The 19,716-nt window shown below is 45.1% G+C and overlaps 1 protein-coding gene across 2 annotated transcripts in view; it reads left to right on the top strand.

The window, feature by feature from the left end:
* The window catches only part of LOC125464848 (uncharacterized), a 46,815-nt gene that overhangs the window by 8,663 nt on the left and 18,436 nt on the right, over nt 1-19,716 (top strand). The window contains exons 2-3 of one of the 2 annotated variants that reach the window (XM_048557683.2): nt 11,885-11,934; nt 17,705-17,876. In XM_048557683.2, the coding sequence (XP_048413640.1) occupies nt 17,722-17,876 (155 nt within the window). In that variant the 5' untranslated portion in view covers nt 11,885-11,934; nt 17,705-17,721. The remainder of the gene's footprint in view (nt 1-11,884; nt 11,935-17,704; nt 17,877-19,716) is intronic. The other variant, XM_048557684.2, reaches the window with a different exon arrangement.

Here is a 19,716-nt window from a genome sequence, read left to right as displayed (position 1 = left end):
AACCCCGCCCACGGCCGACGACCTCATCGCTCCGCCCACAACCTCCACAGCCAGCAACCCCAGAGAAGACAGCCACACTGAGCCCTGCCGCATCTTCACCATCCCCCCAGACCTCCCACTGACTGAGGACGAACGGTCAGTCCTTAGCAAGGGGCTCACCTTTGTCCCCCTACAACCACACATCAACGAATACCAGTCACGGTTGGACATAGAGCAGTTTTTCCGCTGTCTTCGCCTCCATGCCTACTTCTTCAACCGGGAACCCAACCCTCCTTCCACTGACCCCTTCACCCGCTTCCAACACAAGTCCTCCTCCTGGACACCACCCCCAGGCCTCCTACCCTCCCTCGACCTCTTCATCTCCAACTGCCGTCGAGACATTAACCGCCTCAACCTCTCCACCCCTCTCACCCACTCCAACCTCTCCCCCGCAGAACGGGCAGCCCTCCGCTCCAACCCCAACCTCACCATCAAACCCGCAGACAAGGGTGGCGCAGTGGTAGTATGGCGCACTGACCTCTACATCGCCGAGGCTAGATGCCAACTCTCCGACACCACCTCCTATCGCCTCCTCGATCATGACCCCACACCCAAGCACCAAACCATCATCTCCAACACCATTCACAACCTCATCACCACAGGGGACCTCCCACCCACAGCCTCCAACCTCATTGTTCCCCAACCCCGCACGGCCCGATTCTATCTCCTTCCCAAAATCCACAAACCTGCCTGCCCTGGTCGACCCATCGTCTCAGCCTGCTCCTGCCCCACCGAACTCATCTCCACCTATCTGGACTCCATTTTCTCCCCTTTGGTCCAGGAACTCCCCACCTACGTCCGTGACACCACCCACGCCCTCCACCTCCTCCAGGACTTCCAATTCCCTGGCCCCCAACACCTCATATTCACCATGGACGTCCAGTCCCTGTACACCTGCATTCCGCATGGAGATGGATTCAAGGCCCTCTGCTTCTTCCTGTCCCGCAGGCCCGACCAGTCCCCCTCCACCGACACTCTCATCTGCCTAGCTGAACTCGTCCTCACACTCAACAACTCTTTTGACTCCTCCCACTTCCTACAGACTAAGGCCATGGGCACCCGCATGGGCCCCAGCTATGCCTGCCTCTTTGTAGGTTACGTGGAACAGTCCCTCTTCCGCACGTACACAGGCCCTAAACCCCACCTCTTCCTCCGGTACATTGATGACTGTATCGGCGCCGCCTCTGGCTCCCCAGAGGAGCTCGAACAGTTCATCCACTTCACCAACACCTTCCACCCCAACCTTCAGTTCACCTGGGCCATCTCCAGCACATCCCTCACCTTCCTGGACCTCTCAGTCTCCATCTCAGGCAACCAGCTTGTAACTGATGTCCATTTCAAGCCCACCGACTCCCACAGCTACCTAGAATACACCTCCTCCCACCCACCCTCCTGCAAAAATTCCACACCCTATTCCCAATTCCTCCGCCTCCGCCGCAGCTGCTCCCACGATAAGACATTCCACTCCCGCACATCCCAGATGTCCAAGGTCTTTAAGGACCGCAACTTTCCCCCCACAGTGATCGAGAACGCCCTTGACCGCGTCTCCCGTATTTCCCGCAACACATCCCTCACACCCCACCCCCGCCACAACCGCCCCAAGAGGATCCCCCTCGTTCTCACACACCACCCTACCAACCTCCGGATACAACGCATTATCCTCCGACACTTCCGCCATTTACAATCCGACCCCACCACCCAAGACATTTTTCCATCCCCTCCCCTGTCAGCTTTCCGGAGAGACCACTCTCTCCGTGACTCCCTTGTTCGCTCCACACTGCCCTCCAACCCCACCACACCCGGCACCTTCCCCTGCAACCGCAGGAAATGCTACACTTGTCCCCACACCTCCTCCCTCACCCCCATCCCAGGCCCCAAGATGACATTCCACATTAAGCAGAGGTTCACCTGCACATCTGCCAATGTGGTATACTGCATCCACTGTACCTGGTGCGGCTTCCTCTACATTGGGGAAACCAAGCGGAGGCTTGGGGACCGCTTTGCAGAACACCTCCGCTCAGTTCGCAACAAACAAGTGCACCTCCCATTCGCAAACCATTTCCACTCCCCCTCCCATTCTCTAGATGACATGTCCATCATGGGCCTCCTGCAGTGCCACAATGATGCCACCCGAAGGTTGCAGGAACAGCAACTCATATTCCGCCTGGGAACCCTGCAGCCATATGGTATCAATGTGGACTTCACCAGTTTCAAAATCTCCCCTTCCCCTACTGCATCCCTAAACCAGCCCAGTTCGTCCCCTCCCCCCACTGCACCACACAACCAGCCCAGCTCTTCCCCCCCACCCACTGCATCCCAAAACCAGTCCAACTTGTCTCTGCCTCCCTAACCGGTTCTTCCTCTCACCCATCCCTTCCTCCCACCCCAAGCCGCACCCCCAGCTACCTACTAACCTCATCCCACCTCATTGACCTGTCCGTCTTCCCTGGACTGACCTATCCCCTCCCTACCTCCCCACCTACACTCTCTCCACCTAACTTCTTTACTCTCCATCTTCGGTCCGCCTCCCCCTCTCCCTATTTATTCCAGTTCCCTCTCCCCATCTCCCTCTCTGATGAAGGGTCTAGGCCCGAAACGTCAGCTTTTGTGCTCCTGAGATGCTGCTTGGCCTGCTGTGTTCATCCAGCCTCACATTTTATTATCTTGGAATTCTCCAGCATCTGCAGTTCCCATTATCAAAGATTATCTGGGGTGGGATTAGACAGCCATGGCTGACAAAAGAAGTCAGGAAATATATCAAAGAAAAAGAGACAGCCTATAAAGCGGCCAAGAGCACTGGGAAATCAGAAGATTGGGGAGGCTACAAAAACAAACAGAGGATAACAAAGGGAGCAATAAGGAAGGAGAGGATCAAATATGAAGGTAGACTAGCTCGTAATATTGGAAATGATAGTAAAAGCTTCTTTCAATGCATAAGAAACAAATGAGAGGCAAAAGTAGATATTGGGCCGCTCCAAATTAATGCTGGAAGGCTAGTGCTGGGAGATAAGGAAATAGCTGAAGAACTTAATAAGTACTTTGCATCAGTCTTCACAGTGGAAGACATGAGTAGTATGCCAACAATTTGGGAGAGCCAGGGGGCAGAGTTGAGTATGGCAGGTATTACAAAAGAGAAAGTGCTAGAAAAGCTAAAAGGTCTAAAAATTGATAAATCTCCTGGCCCCGATGGGCTACTTCCTAGAGTTCTGAGGGAGGTGGCTGAGGAAATAGCGGAGGCTTTGGTCGTGATCTTTCGAAAGTCACTGGAGTCAGGGAAAGTCCCAGACATTTGGAAAATTGCTGTTGTAAACCCCCTGTTTAAGAAAGGATCAAGGCAAAAGATGGAAAATTATAGGCCGATTAGCCTAACCTCGGTAGTTGGTAAAATTCTAGAATCCATTGTCAAGGATGAGATTTTTAAAATCTTGGAAGTGCAGGGTCAGATTAGAACAAGTCAGCATGGATTTAGTAAGGGGAGGTCGTGCCTGACAAACCTGTTAGAATTCTTTTGAAGAGTTAACAAGTACGTTAGACCAGGGAAACCCAGTAGATGTTATCTATCTAGACTTCCAAGAGGCCTTTGATACGGTGCCTCACGGGAGGCTGCTGAGCAAGGTGAGGGCCCATGGTGTTCGAGGTGAGCTACTGGCTTGGATTGAGGATTGGCTGTCTGACAGAAGGCAGAGAGTTGGGATAAAAGGCTCTTTTTCGAAATGGCAATCAGTGACAAGTGGTGTCCCACAGGGTTCAGTGTTGGGGCCGCAGCTGTTCACCTTATACATTAATGATCTGGATGAAGGGACGGGGGGCATTCTGGTGAAGTTTGCCGATGATACAAAGATAGGTGGACAGGCAGGTAGTACTGAAGAGGTGGGGAAGCTGCAGAAAGATTTAGACACTTTAAGAGAGTGGTCCAGGAAATGGCTGATGAAATTCAACGTGAGCAAATGTGAGGTTTTGCACTTTGGAAAAAAGAATACAGGCATGGACTATTTTCTAAATGGTGAGAAAATTCACAAAGCAGAAGTACAAAGAGATCTGGGAGTGTTGGTCCAGGATTCTCTAAAAGTTAACTTGTAGGTAGAGTCCGCAATTAAGAAAGCGAATGTAATGTTGTCGTTTATCTCAAGAGGGTTGGAATATGAAAGCAGCGATGAGCTTCTGAGGCTTTATAAAGCTCTAGTTAGGCCCCATTTAGAATACTGTGTCCAATTTTGGGCCCCACAGCTCAGGAAAGACATACTAGCCCTGAAGCGTGTCCAGCGGAGATTCACATGGATGATCCCTGGAATGGTAGGTTTAACGTATGATGAACGGCTAAGGATCCTGGGATTGTACTCATTAGAGTTTAAAAGGTTGAGGAGAGATCTAATAGAAACTTACAAGATAATGTATGGTTTAGAAGAGGTGGACGCCAGGAAGTTGTTTCTGTTAGGCGGGGAGACTAGGACCGTGGGCACAGCCTTAAAATTATAGGGGGTAAATTTAAAACTGAAATGAGACGACATTTCTTCAGCCAGAGAGTGGTGGGCTTGTGGAATTCATTGCCACGGAGTGCAGTGGAGGCCGGGACGTTGGATGCCTTCAAGGCAGAGATTGACAAATTCTTGACCTCAGAAGGAATCAAGGGCTACGGGGAGAATACAGGGCAGTGGAGTTGAAATGCCCATCAGCCATGATTTAAATAGTGGAGTGGACTTAATGGGCCGAATGGCCTTACTTCCACTCCTATGTCTTATGGTCTAATGTCCTGAAAGTTTAGCTGATTGTGAGGCTTCATAACATTTTAGTGCCTGCCAGGTTGTTTATGTTGACCTATTGATGGAGAATGCCCTTGAAAATGCTTGATTCATGTTGTTGGACATGTAAATATCATTTTTTCAGGACAGTTTATCACTGCATCAAAGCATTGTATCACAGCAACCTTTGCATCACCTCCAAAGTGACCAGACTGACAGTGTTCTATCTCAAAAATGTTTAACATTTCCCGCTTTGAATTTTTTTTGTTGAAGATATTCCATGTTTTACTCATTGAAATTCCTCTGAGGCTTTAGAGAGCATGTGTATATGGTATTCTTAGAATTGTGGAACCCAGGAGGAGGACCATTAGCCCAATGAGCTCATGCTGACTCTTTGAAATTGCTAACCAGTAAATTCCACAAACTCCCGCTCTTTCCCCCAAGGCGCTGTAAATCTGTTCACTTCAATGTTTTTACTTCCCCCAGTACATACATGTACTTCATTCTAAGTGTGTACATTTCTTAAAAAGCATCCACCATTGTTCAGCAACAAAAGGCACAAAATCCAAGAAAATCAAAAGACTGTTTAGCAATCTCTGTATTTGTCATTATTTTAAGTTGAATAGGACAATTGAGGTTTCATGAGCAACGTATTAGTCAGATACTAATATTTTATTTGCTTATTAATATATGACTCTTCTTTAGAATGGATGCTTTTTATAGCGGTTATTAAATATTAATACATTTAGAGTCTGTGATTGAAGACAGCTCTGTACTTGCTTTCACTGATTTCCCTGGTGAGTAGATGAAACAGAAAAAAAAACATGAGGAACATAGAAACACGAGTAGACAATTCAGCCCATCAACCTGTTCCTCCACTCAGGTTGATCATGGCTGATCATGTACCCTAACACCACTTTTCTTCACTATCTCTGTATCCCTTGGTATTTTTAATCACCAGAAACCTATCAGTTGCTGCCTTGAACATACTTCATTACTGAATTCCCACAGAGCCCTGGGGTACAGAATTACAAAGATTGACTATCGTTTGAGAAAAAAAATTCATCCTCATCTAAGAATTTAAAGGCCTACCACTTGTTTTGCGGTTATGACTCTGCTTTTGCACTCACCGTTTAGAGGAAACCCCTATCTACATCCACGTACTGAGTTGCATAAGTCCTACCCTCACCTCCTTAAGGCTGAGCATGTTATGGCAGTGGGGCAGCCTGGTTTAATCAGTTTCGGATGGATAGTTCTTTTGGGTGTGCAAGCTGCATACGATCCCCAAATGTCCTATGATTCATCCCTTAGTGTGCATTGTTACATACCTGGAGTGGTTTCTTTAAAAGTAGTCATGGAAAGTTCACTATCAGCATAAAATTTTGTTTTGACACATCTTCCTGGAACTCACATGACTGATAGTAATTGCTTGCTTTTCCACAGAAACCTGCCGGGGTATTTTTAAGAGTTATTGGCTGGGAGAAAATGTATGTTTTATTTGGTTGAGTTGAAGGGAAGCCTGCTAAAGACAAATGTGATTTGGAAGAAAGTTTGCCAAGAACAAGCTGCCCAACTTATCAGAGATAATGGGAACTGCAGATGCTGGAGAATCCAAGATAATAAAGCGTGAAGCTGGATGAACACAGCAGGCCAAGCAGCATCTCAGGAGCACAAAAGCTGACGTTTCGGGCCTAGACCCTTCATCAGAGAGGGGGATGGGGTGAGGGTTCTGGAATAAATAGGGAGAGAGTGGGAAGCGGACCGAAGATGGAGAGAAAAGAAGATAGGTGGAGAGGAGAGTGGAGGTAGGGAGGGTATAGGTCAGTCCAGGGAAGACGGACAGGTCAAGGAGGTGGGATGAGGTTCATAGGTAGGAAATGGAGGTGTGGCTTGAGGTGGGAGGAAGGGATGGGTGAGAGGTAGAGCAGGTTAGGGAGGCAGAGACAGGCTGGGCTGGTTTTGGGATGCAGTGGGGGGGGAGGGGAGATTTTGAAGCTGGTGAAGTCCACATTGATACCATTGGGCTGCAGGGTTCCCAAGCAGAATATGAGTTGCTGTTCCTGCAACCTTCGGGTGGCATCATTGTGGCACTGCAGGAGGCCCATGATGGACATGTCATCTAAAGAATGGGAGGGGGTGTTAAAATGGTTCGCGACTGGGAGGTGCAGTTGTTTATTGCGAACTGAGCGGAGGTGTTCTGCAAAGCAGTCCCCAAGCCTCTGCTTGGTTTCCCCAATGTAGAGGAAGCCACACCGGGCACAATGGATACGGTATACCACATTGGCAGATGTGCAGGTGAACCTCTGCTTAATATGGAAAGTCATCTTGGGGCCTGGGATGGGACGAGGGAGGAGATGTGGGGGCAAGTGTAGCACTTCCTGCGGTTGCAGGAAAAGGTGCTGGGTGTGGTGGGGTTGGAGGGCAGTGTGGAGCGAACAAGGGAGTCACATAGAGAGTGGTCTCTCTGGAAGGCAGGCAAGTGTGGGGATGGAAAAATGTCTTGGGTGGTGGGGTCGGATTGTAGATGGCGGAAGTGTCGGAGGATGATGCGTTGTATCCGGAGGTTGGTGGGGTGGTGTGTGAGAACGAGGGGGATCCTCTGGGGGCGGTTGTGGCGGGGGCGGGGTGTGAGGGATGTGTTGCGGGAAATGCGGGAGACGCGGTCAAGGGCGTTCTCGACCACTGTGGGGGGCAAGTTGCGGTCCTATCTCAGGCAACCAGCTTGTAACTGATGTCCATTTCAAGCCCACCGACTCCCACAGCTACCTAGAATACACCTCCTCCCTCCCACCCTCCTGCAAAAATTCCATCCCCTATTCCCAATTCCTCCGCCTCTGCTGCATCTGTTCCTACGATGAGGCATCCTACTCCCGCACATCCCAGACGTCCAAGTTCTTCAAGGACCGCAACTTTCCCCCCACAGTGGTCGAGAACGCCCTTGACCGCGTCTCCCGCATTTCCCGCAACACATCCCTCACACCCCGCCCCTGCCACAACCGCCCCCAGAGGATCCCCCTCGTTCTCGCACACCACCCCACCAACCTCTGGATACAACGCATCATCCTCCGACACTTCCGCCATCTACAATCCGACCCCACCACCCAAGACATTTTTCCATCCCCACCCTTGTCTGCCTTCCAGAGAGACCACTCTCTCCGTGACTCCCTTGTTCGCTTCACACTGCCCTCCAACCCCACCACACCCGGCACCTTTTCCTGCAACTGCAGGAAGTGCTACACTTGCCCCCACATCTCCTCCCTCGTCCCATCCCAGGTCCCAAGATGACTTTCCATATTAAGCAGAGGTTCACCTGCACATCTGCCAATGTGGTATACTGTATCCATTGTACCCGGTGTGCGTTCCTCTACATTGGGGAAACCAAGCAGAGGCTTGGGGACTGCTTTGCAGAACACCTCCGCTCGGTTCGCAATAAACAACTGCACCTCCCAGTCGCGAACCATTTTAACTCCCCCTCCCATTTTTTAGATGACATGTCCATCATGGGCCTCCTGCAGTGCCACAATGATGCCACCCAAAGGTTGCAGGAACAGCAACTCATATTCTGCTTGGGAACCCTGCAGCCCAATGGTATCAATGTGGACTTCACCAGCTTCAAAATCTCCCCTCCCCCCACCGCATCCCATAGCCAGCCCAGCTCGTCCCTTCCTCCCACTGTATCACACAACCAGCCCAGCTCGTCCCCTCCCCCCCACTGCATCCCAAAACCAGCCCAGCCTGTCTCTACCTCCCTAACCTGCTCTTCCTCTCACCCATCCCTTCCTCCCACCTCAAGCCGCACCTCCATTTCCTACCTACTAACCTCATCCCACCTCCTTGACCTGTCTGTCTTCCCTGGACTGACCTATCCCCTCCCTACCTCCCCACCTATACTCTCCTCTCCACCTATCTTCTTTTCTCTCCATCCTCGGTCCGCCTCCTCCTCTCTCCCTATTTATTCCAGAACCCTCACCCCATCCCCCTCTCTGATGAAGCGTCTAGGCCCGAAACGTCAGCTTTTGTGCTCCTGAGATGCTGCTTGGCCTGCTGTGTTCATCCAGATTCACACTTTAATATTTTGCTAAACTTATCAGTCTCATTTCTTAAAACAAAATCCTCCGAGTTCAGGGTGAAACCAATTTCGTCTTTGGAAGTGATTCAAGAAGCTTCGTTTTACCCCCGGAACAAGTTGAGATTATACCAACATGACCTTATTGAATGGCAGAGCAGTATCCCGGGACAATGTGACCTACTCCTTCTCCTAGTGCTCATATTCTTAACAAATGGATCTCAGCACAAAATAAAGGTTTATCATTTTGGGAGCATGTATTTGTTACGTAGGTAAACATGGCATACGTTATTCAGAGTACATACCTGTATATAATCTGTCAGCCAGTATCTGAAAGAGAGGAAACTGACTTCAGGTAATTGACAAAAGAGCCAGAGAAGGAAATTTGGATTTTTTTTATCTACAGCAACTTCTGATCTGGAATGTACTGTCTGAAATAACAATAGAAGCACAAAGGTATGATTGAAACTCCCAAAATAATTGGACAAATACTAGTGAGGAAAGGATTACTTAGATATGCTGAAAGAGCAACAGAATGGGACTGATTGGATATCAAGGATGGGAACAGGTTCTGGTGCATGCAGAGAGTTCAAACATCAAAAAATACTTTGTGTCAGGAAGGCACATACCACTCCTTAGGAATAACACAGAGCTCCAATAACACAGGATACATAGGCAGAAATTCACCATTCTGGACATGACTGAAGGAGCTCAGAATTTCTTAGTAGATTATTACAGACACCAGCAGCTTGCTGGACCTCCTCCCCAGTGGACCAAGTGGTCATGCATTTCTAGTGGTAGTGGAGGTCACCACAGCCCTGAAATATGCTACCTTCTTCCAGGGATTGACTCAGAAAATCTACAGGATTACACAGTCAGCTGCCCACAAGTGCTTCACCAGGGGACTGATATAACATTTGCCATAGATTTGCATTTATGTCCACTTTGCTATTGATTTCGTCAGTCAGAATGAAAATGCCTTCAGACTTGGTGTAATGGCTGGATTCTCAGGAGTGTAAGGTTTCATGGACTGCACCTGTGACAGTCAATAGATCCTCTGATTAAGTGAAGTAGTCAAGACAAAGATTGATAGATTATGCCGGGTAAGAACTCCAATTGTTGTGGAAGAAAGAGATAGTAGGAACTGCAGATGCTGAAATATCTGAGATAACAAGGTGTAGAGCTGGATGAACACAGCAGGCCAAGCAGCATCAGAGCAGCACGAAGGCTGACACTTCGGACCTAGACCCTTCATTTTCTGAAGAAGGGTCTAGGCCCGAAACGTCAGCCTTCGTGCTCCTCTGATGCTGCTTCATCCAGCTCTACACCTTGTGATCTCTGTTGTGGAAGAAAGGCCGGTTAGTGGAGTAATCAAATGGCCCTTCCAGATGGAATGGGCACGGGTTTGGAAGCAGGTCTCTAAGATTGATTTCTGCAGTGTATCTTGTAGATAATACCCACTTCTGCTACTGACTGTTGGCGGTGGAGGGTGTGCATGTTTTTAAATGTGATTCCAATCAAGTGGGTTGCTTTGTACTGGATGTTGTCAAATGTCTTGTGTTGTTGGAGCTTCATTCATCCAGGTAGTAGAGAGAATTCCACCACTTTCCTGACTTCTACATTTGGTTAATGCTTCATGAGTTGTGTAGTACAAACCTTCAGTGCTTTAGAATTCTAAGCTTTTCTACATGAAATGGTGAAAGTTAATGGTGAATTTTAATGACATACAGAGCTCAAACTCATTAAAAGGCAGAATTATTTTTAAAATTCATATGAGATGTCAGCAAGGTCAGCATTTGAGGAAGTAGTGGTGAGCCGTTCTCTTGAACTACTGCAGTCCACTTAGGATACAAACAACAATAGTGCTGTTAGATAGAGATCACAATATTCTGTCCCAGCAAAGGAACAGCAACATATTTCCAAATCTCAAACCTGCGTGTGACTTGGAGGGAACTTTCAGATGGTGCTACACCAATGTATGTGTAGTCTTTGTTCTTCTGGATGACAGAGGAATGTTGACACAGCTTTGTGCCTTAAATATGGTGTACAAGGCTGCCTCTGTAGTTGGTGGTGGAGTGATCGAATATTTAAGGTGATGTTTGGGTGCTGATCAAGGGGACAGTTTTATCCAGGTTGATGTTTAACTGAACATTTCAAGTGAAGGTCTATAGGCTTTGTTCAGCCAGGGTATTAATGAATACTGAATAAAGACAGGTATTGATTGATCAGTGATGATCTGTTGGAGATGTGGAACAGGTTTGAGAGTCTGAATAGCCTTGTCCTGTTCCCAGAAACTGTCTCACAAGATCTAAGTTCACACACAAGAATAGTTGCCTGGTACCTGGAAGGCATGTCAACAGCAGAGGAGGAGTGGAGTGAATGAGGGAGGATTTATTAAACAAGTATTTTGAAGATTGTGATCTCTATTATTGAAAGGAATATACACAGGTATGTAAAATCCCAGGCGTAGGGAGTAGCATTACTGCCTCTGGACTAGATGCTGTGGTTTCAAGTCCCATTGCAGGATTTAATGGTCAAAGAGGATGCATTCATAGGCGTCCATGATGCCTTGAAAATGAACCTATATACGCTTCCTGCACACACCAGCTGGAAATGGTAGGAATTGGGGACAGACTTTGTCAGCTATGTAATGAAAATAAAGTTAGAGCCTCTACCATCAATATGCATATAGCTCAAGTCTACGACATACATGTAGAAAGTGCGTGTTGTCATAGTCACATGGACTTTGAGTACTACATATGTATACAGATAAGCTGCTTTAAATCACAGCCAACCCATTTTCACTCTCTAATAGTCCTCATTTACAGCTTTTCATTCTCCCTGGGTCACCGTTATTCATTTTTTTATCTGCCCAATCGGTGTTCTCTCCCTCTGGTCTCGATCTCCACCTATCATTTACTAGCTCCCACCCACCTCACCCCCTGGTTTCAGCATAAATACAACATTTTCCTACCTCCAATCAGTTCTGAAGAATGGTCATTGGATCTGAAACTTTAACGCTGCTGCTTTCTCCCCACAGATGCTGCCAGATCTGCTGAGTTTCCCTAGCAACTTCTGTTTTTGTTAAAGGTATGTAATTTTTTTAAAGTCTGTTAATTGAATTGATGGTCCCTGTTTGATTAATTTAACTTGTTTGATCCCACCTCAGTCTGCTGCCCAGACCAATTAGTCAACAGAGACTTCACAGGGAGAGAGAAAAGGAGTCCTGAGCTCAAAAACTGAAATGAGGGATATGCTGAGTTTTTGTACAGGTTTTGTGTGCCTCTGGTTCTGATAGAGAGGAGCAGAATCAATGGTCATCTCAAAGTTGTTAGAACTCTAATTAAAACTCTGGTTTCTCAGATATGATAAGTGCCTTTCTCCTTTAAAATTACCATGTCAAACTGATATGACTGTTTAATAATTTCACTAGGATCATTGTTTGAATTGTGCTTATTCACAAAGTCTCTTAGAAAACAAATATCCATGTCTTTCGAGGACTGGAGAAAAGAAATTAATTGTTTGTTATGATTTTTTTGTTACCTCTAGAAATTGCAAGAGCTGTCTAGAATACAGAACCACCTATGTTAGCAAGAGATATCCTTCCTTAAGAAAGTTGTTGAAAATTACATGTTGCCTGTGTGCTTTGAAGAGACAATGATCCATGATATGTGTGCAATTGGGGATATGTTAGTGAGTTTAGCCATGCTCCTCATAACCTTGATATTAGTTTAGGCTGACATTCTGAAGCAGTATAATGATAGTCCTATATTTACAGGGATCCTTCTTATTTACCCGGGGGATCGTGGGGACTGGCTTCAGGACCACTGGTGTTTTGCAATTCTTGGCCATTTTAATCATGTCTTATTCAAAAATAGGCACTTAATTATGATTCTTTTCTAACAGCTGGCTTCAGCTGAGACTTAATTGAGGGAGGCAGTGTCATGGTGGTAGCAGTAATTGAAATACTATCCAGAACTCCAGGTAATGTTCTCGGACATGTGTTCGAACCTCACTATGACAGGTGAAAAAATTTGAATTTTAAGAAGTACCTGGTATTAAAAGCTAGCCTCATGATGATGACTATGTAATCATTGTGATAAAAACCCACCTGGTCCACTGTTGTCTAACTTGATCTGGTCTCCATTTGACTTCAGTTGAACAGCAAAGTTGTTGCATCTTAATGCCCTTCGCAATGAATTGAAAGAAGTCACCCAGCAATGACAACAGCCAGCACAGCTGTATTGAGTCCATAAAGTCCTCCTTATCAACGTCTGGGGGCTAGTGCCAAAACTGGGAGAGCTCTCTCACAGATTAGTTAAGCAACAGCCTGACATTGTCATATTCATTGAAATCGTACCTTGGAGCTAATGTCTCAAAGCCATCATTGCCCTTCATATATCCTGCCCCATGGCAGAAAATACCTGCCAGAAGTGGTGATCATGGTATATAGTTAGAAAGGAATTTCGCTGGGAGTTCTGAAAATTGAATCCGGATCCCATGAAGTTTCAAGGAATCAGGTCAAACACAGGAAAGGAAATCTACTGATTCCCAGCTACCACCTGCCTTTGGCTGATGAATCAGTATTCCACCATTTTGAACAATTTGAACTTGGAGGATGCATGACGAGGGGGTACGGGCAGGAGACAACAAGGATACAGCTTGGTAGCACAATGTTGACTGAGCTGGCCAAGTCTCAACATGGGCGGCTGCTAGACTAGGTCCCTAGTGGGTGATGAGGGAACCAACAAAAGGGAAATATCGATTTGACTTTGTCCTCACAGCCTACCTGTCACAGATGCGTCTGTCTGTGATGCTACCAGTAGGTATGACTACCATACTGTCCTTGAAAGAGTCCACTGAGTCCTTGATTCTCATTGAAGATTCCCTTCACTGTATTGTGTGGCACTATCATCTTGCTAAATGGAAAAGACTTTGAATAGATCTAGCAAGTCAAATCTGGACACCCATGAGGTGTAATGGGCCATGAACAGCAGAATTGCATCCAATCAATCTGTAATCTCACCACCTGCCATAAACCCCGTTCAACCATTACGATCCGGCCAGGAGATCAACCCCAATTCATTGGAGAGTGTATACCAGGAGCAGATAGAAGATAAAAATGTCAACATGATAAAACTACAACACAGCACTATGTACATGCTGAACTCCAGAGACAGAACTAAATAGATAGGGCTAAGCAATCCAACATCAACAGGTCAGATTTAAACTCTGCACTCCTGCTGCAAACAGCCATGACTGGTTCTGGACAATTAAACAACTAATAGGATGTAGGAGGTCTGCAAATATCCCTATCCTTAACGAAGAAGCCTAGCACACCAATGCAAAAGACAAGGCTGAAGTATTTGCATTCATCTTCATCCAGAAGTGCTGAATGGATGATCCATCTCAGCCTCCTTGATGTCTTCGGCATCACAGGTACCAGTTTTCAATCAATTTTCTTCCTTCCATGTGGTATCAAAAAGCAGACACTGATAACTGCAAAAGTTAAGGACCCTGGCAACATTTCAGCAGCTAGTACTGAAAACTTATGTTCTAGGACTGGTTGCACTCCTACCCAAATGGTTCCAATACAGTTACAACATCTAAAACTATGACTTTGTTTAAAAATAAAGGTGGCACCCATTGAAAACAGATGTGGAAACATTTTCCTTCTGAGGATAAAGAGTCTTTTGAACTCCCTTGTCAAAAGGCCGTTGAGGAAACCATCACCAAATTTTCTTTTACAAAAGCAGACAGTGCTGGAGAAACTCAGCAAGTTTGGCAGTATCTGTGGAAAGAAAGCAGAGTTAACTTTTTGAGCCCAATGACTCTTCTTCAAACTTTTTTTCATTTTTCTTCTGTTTTCTTGAATTGGAACTTTGGGTTGAAATTAGAGATTGAGCAGCAGCTTCTTTTTATAAGAGAAGGGAACAAGCTCACATTTTCTGTTGGGAGCTGGCCTCATAGATAATGCAATGTAATCACTGATCTAAGGACACTGTAGACAAACTGGCACTGAGTGGTTACTATGTTCAGGATTTTGAATTAGTCAATCAAGGGAGGGCCTGTGCTAAAAAGAAGAACTGCAGATGCTGGAAATCAGAAACAAAAACTGAAATTGCTGGGAAAACTCCAAGTCTGGCAGCATCTATGGAGAAAAAAATAGAGTTAATGTTTTAGGTCCAGAGACCCTTGTTGAGAGCTGTGCTAATCAGACAAACACTGAGTATTGATTGAAAAGAGAAAAACAGTTATGACTGGGTTTGACAGGAGATAGCTGGACTTCTTTTGTTTTCTCTCTCATTAGTTTCTCTTCAATTATCCAGTTGTTGGAAGTGCTGAGAAAAAATCCCAGTCTGTAAGAAATAAGTAAATAAGTCGCAATCTGCTGAAACTGTTTGCATTAACTGGAGACTTTGGAATTTAAGATATACAGTTTAACTCACTGGTGAATAATTCATTGCCCAAAGATTTCATTAAGGGTTAGTATTAATCATTGGAAACTGTTCAATGAACTGGCAAGTTACAATTCGTTAAATTTTCTTTTTAAATTTCTCTCTTAACTGTATCTGTCCGTCTGTCTATGTATAAATGATGCTTATGATTAAAGAAGATTGGGCTTTAGATCATAGATATTAATTAGATTTCCTTGTTCTGCTACAGTTACATTATTAAAAATAAATTGTTAATTTTTGTTAAGTGATAACCTAGGCGTCTCAGATTTGTTATTTTAAAACGTCTTGTTTTAGGAATAATTGGGCAGTTTTAATTATCATTGAATATTTTAATTTCACTGTGCTGCAAATCCAGTGATAGTGCCACTGATTGAATTTAAACTACTTGTTCCTATGTTATAACACTGTGGATGCAGAACCTTTTAAAAATTTTTAAGGCAGAAATTGACCACCTTTGATTTATGAAGGGGGTAAAAGATTAGCAGAGGTGTGCAGGAATATTGAGTCAACATTAAAATCAGATCAGCAATGATCATATTGAATGGAGAAACAGGCTTGAAGATCCATAATGTTTGTAACACTGGCATCTGACCAATAATATTGGAAATTGTCCAAGTAATTTCTATGTGCAGGAAGAGCGATAAATTTAGTTTGACCAAACAACACCCTCTCAAGTCATTAGCAATGCAACGAGTGGGTCATCACCAGTGCTAGCAAGTGCAAAGATATAGCCTACTCACTGACACTGTTTGGTTTCTGTCAGGGCCATTCAGCTCTGGGCGTCATTTCAACCTTTGCTTAAACATGTTGGACAAAAGAGCTGAACTTCAAAAGTGGGGGAAACATGACTGTCCTTGCCATCAAGGCCACATTTGAAAGAGTGTGGCATCAAGTAACACTAGCAATAGGAGTTGGAAGTATCCATCCATCATTTGCAACATACCTAGCACAAAGGAAGACGTTTGCAGTCGTTGGAGATCAATCTTCTCTTTCCTGAGGACATTTTTGCAAGGAGTTCCTCAAAGGAGTGACTTTGGCCTGACGACCTGGACAATATCCTCAGCTGGACAGATGTCTGGCATGAATGTGACTTGCTACTTCAGTGCCAGGCAATGCAACCAAATCCAAAAAGTGTGAATCTAACCATTGCTCCTTGAAATTCAATGGCATTCTCATCATTGAATTCCCCTCAGTGAATAGCTCGGAGACTACCATTGTCCAAATTGGACCATTCACATAAATACAGTGGCTACAAAAGCAGGTCAGAGGCTAGGAATTCTGCAGCAAGTAACTCACCTCCTGACTCCCCTGTGCCCGTCCACCATTCACAATGGCATATTCTCAACTTGTCTGGATGGGTGCAGCTCCAACAACATTCAAGAAGATTGACACCATCAGAACAAAGCAAACTGCTTGATTGGCACCACATCCATGACCTTCAACATCCACATCCTCAAAAACCGATGTTCAGTAGCAGCAGTAGCTATCATCTACAAGGTGCGCTGCAGAAATTCATCCAGGTTCCTTTGACAATGCTTTTGAACCCACGGCCTCTGTCTAGAAGGATAAGGGCAGGAGATGCATGGGATACCATCAACCGTTTATTCCCCTCTAAGTCACTCACCTTGGGAATCAGAGTCAAAGTCCTGAAACTCTCTTCCTTACAGAAATATAGGTGTTCACACATGCTGGGACTGCAACATTCCTCGAAGGCAACACCATTGTATTCACCAAGATGTCAGGGATGGGCCAATAAATGCTCGCATAGCAGCAACACCAATATCACTCGAATGAATAGTTCAAAAAATTGATACTTTGGAGGAAATTCATTCTACACATCTTATTTCCCTTATTCAGAACAATAAGGAAGGAAAATAGACTGACCACGCTCTGAGATGATATCTGGTGACCTTGCTGAAAACGTAGGTATTTAGCTGTGATGCACCCCACAATTAAATAGTCTAGCATTGCTCATTGTTTAGGCACACATATGGCATATCGCTCACTCGAGGTGTAGGTGCTAAATTAAAGTTCTCCGTTTGATTGGCTGTGATTTTGTAAACAGCAACAAGTGACGGGAGTAAGTCTTTAGGTTGGTGATTAATGTTTAACTTGGTGAATAGCCTGTTTAAGCCCTGGACGGTGCTGAGCTTCTTAAATCTCGGTGCAGCTGTACTCATTAAAGTGAAGTCTTTCCAGTTACACCTTGACTTAGGCCAGCAGGATAAGAAAATCTTTTGGACAGCTAATTGCCACAGAAAACTCAATTTCTGACATAGAGCCACTGTACGTTTGAGACAAGTAGATAGGAGATTCTTATCAGTGGACATACTTGGGGTATTCGGGGCTGATAATGCTGTTTGCCCACTTGGAACGTTAACTGGTGCTTTGTTTTCTCTCAGGGGTCTCGCATGATTGGATGACACTGCATCTGGGGTTCCTCATGGCTTCAAGCCCTCAAAATATGCAAGGTGGCTCTGGGACGTTACACTTTCCACAGTTGCTTTTTGTCACATCCATCGCTGTTCTCCTGTTACTCATGCTGCTCACAATTCCCTGTGCTTACTGTAGGAGGTAGGATCATTGAATTCTTTTGGATGATAGGCCACATTATTAAATCTCGCAAAAATATGTTTTAAATGAGTAGATGTTCACATTTTTGGTAATGGACGGAAAGATCAGTTATCATGATGCTATGTTTTGAAATAGCCTTCAATACCATATACTATCTCTACATAAAGATAGATTTAGGGAAATAATGGAATCCTAAATTTATTAAGCTCATCTTTTAGACTCACTTATGTAAAAATGCACACATAGGTAAAAGAAAGGAATAATCATGACTGGAGTATCTAATGCCTTTCAGGTGCTTTAAATGTTTGCATTGTACAGCCCATTAAGTATTTTTGCAGTGCAAGTACTATACTTTGGGAAATGGATGGACAATTAGCACACGGCCACGTCTTACTGACCAGATGATCTGGTCTTTTCAGATCCATTCACTTGGGGACAAATATTGACCCAACACACAAGGGAGAAATCCACTACTCTTCAAAATAGTGCCATGTGATCTTTTATGTCCAACTAAGAGAACAGTTTAGTCAGCTTGCTCAAGTGATGTCCAGCCTCTGTGGTAACCATTGGTTGTGAGGCCTGAAGTCAGCCAGTATTCATAGTTGTAACAAATATCAAATCGCAAGTGAAATTTATAACGTTTCAACTTTAATTTTAATCCTTGAATGATTATTTGCTCTAACTCCTGCAGTACCTACTGGCACTTTAAAAGAGCTCTCAATCCCTAAACAATAGTCATAATTGATATACCTTTATAACTAATTGACTATTAATATTAAAAGTTTAATATACCCTCATTTTTGCACTGGAGTGACTGTCAAAATTTTGTGCCATTGGAAATCTGTGGACTGGAACTCGAACCTAGAACATCCTGCCTCAGAGGCAAGAGAGCTCCTGAGTGTAGCATTTCCTACAGAGACCATCTCCCCTGCCTCAATGTATATGACCTGATCAAGGTGATGGCAGAAAGGAAATAAGCTGTAAATGGTTGAGTATTGAGAGTTGTGCAGAGACCTTTTTTGATCCCATTTGCATTGACCTACAAGAGGAAACTGCTGTGTGGCTGATTATTTCCCATCATTCCCCAGTGCATCACAACATGAATACAGTTTCCAGTGCTGGTTAGGCATGTTCCCAGAGATTTTATCATATGATCTCTGCCTCCTTCAACTATCCCATTCTCCACAAACTCTAGCATTGCTTACTTCACACAGCAATTCTCTCAGCCTTCACACCTCATGCAGCCAATTAGGAAAACAAGGTATCATTAATTGGACGATACTCACTGTCAGACAGTTTTGCATTTCTCCTCCAATATATATTGTAAACTGTTTTGTGATTAACAATTAATTATGCCCCTATAATGAAATTCATTATTTTCTCCCAATGATTTGCTTGCAAAAGTGTTCTGCAGATGAGGGTTAGGGTTAGAGAGGCACCTGAAGGATTAGCAATCCTAACTGTAGGAGGGGTGGCACATTAGCTCAGTGATTAGCATTGCTGCCTCACAGTGCTAGGGACCCAAGTTCAAATCCTGCCTCAGGTGACTGTCTGTGTGGTATTTGCATATTTTCCATGTTTGTGTGGGATTCCTCTGGGTGCTGTGGTTTCCTCTCGCAGTCCAAAGATTTGTAGGTTTGGTGAATTGGCCATGTTAAATTGCACATAGTGCCCAGGGATGTTTAAGTTAGGTGGGTTAGACAATGGGAAGTGCAGAGGTAGGGGATTTGGCCTGGGTGAGGATGCTGTTCAGAGGAACAGTACGGACTAGTTGGGCCAAGTGGGCTGTTTCCACACTGTAGGGACTTGAAGCAAAAGATCTGCTGGGTTTGCAGAATTT

Source organism: Stegostoma tigrinum, chromosome 24 (genome assembly GCF_030684315.1).
Source record: "Stegostoma tigrinum isolate sSteTig4 chromosome 24, sSteTig4.hap1, whole genome shotgun sequence".
Classification (NCBI taxonomy): Eukaryota; Metazoa; Chordata; class Chondrichthyes; order Orectolobiformes; family Stegostomatidae; genus Stegostoma; species Stegostoma tigrinum.
Note: the sequence above shows the minus strand (reverse complement) of the source record. Positions and strands in the feature narration are given on the sequence as shown.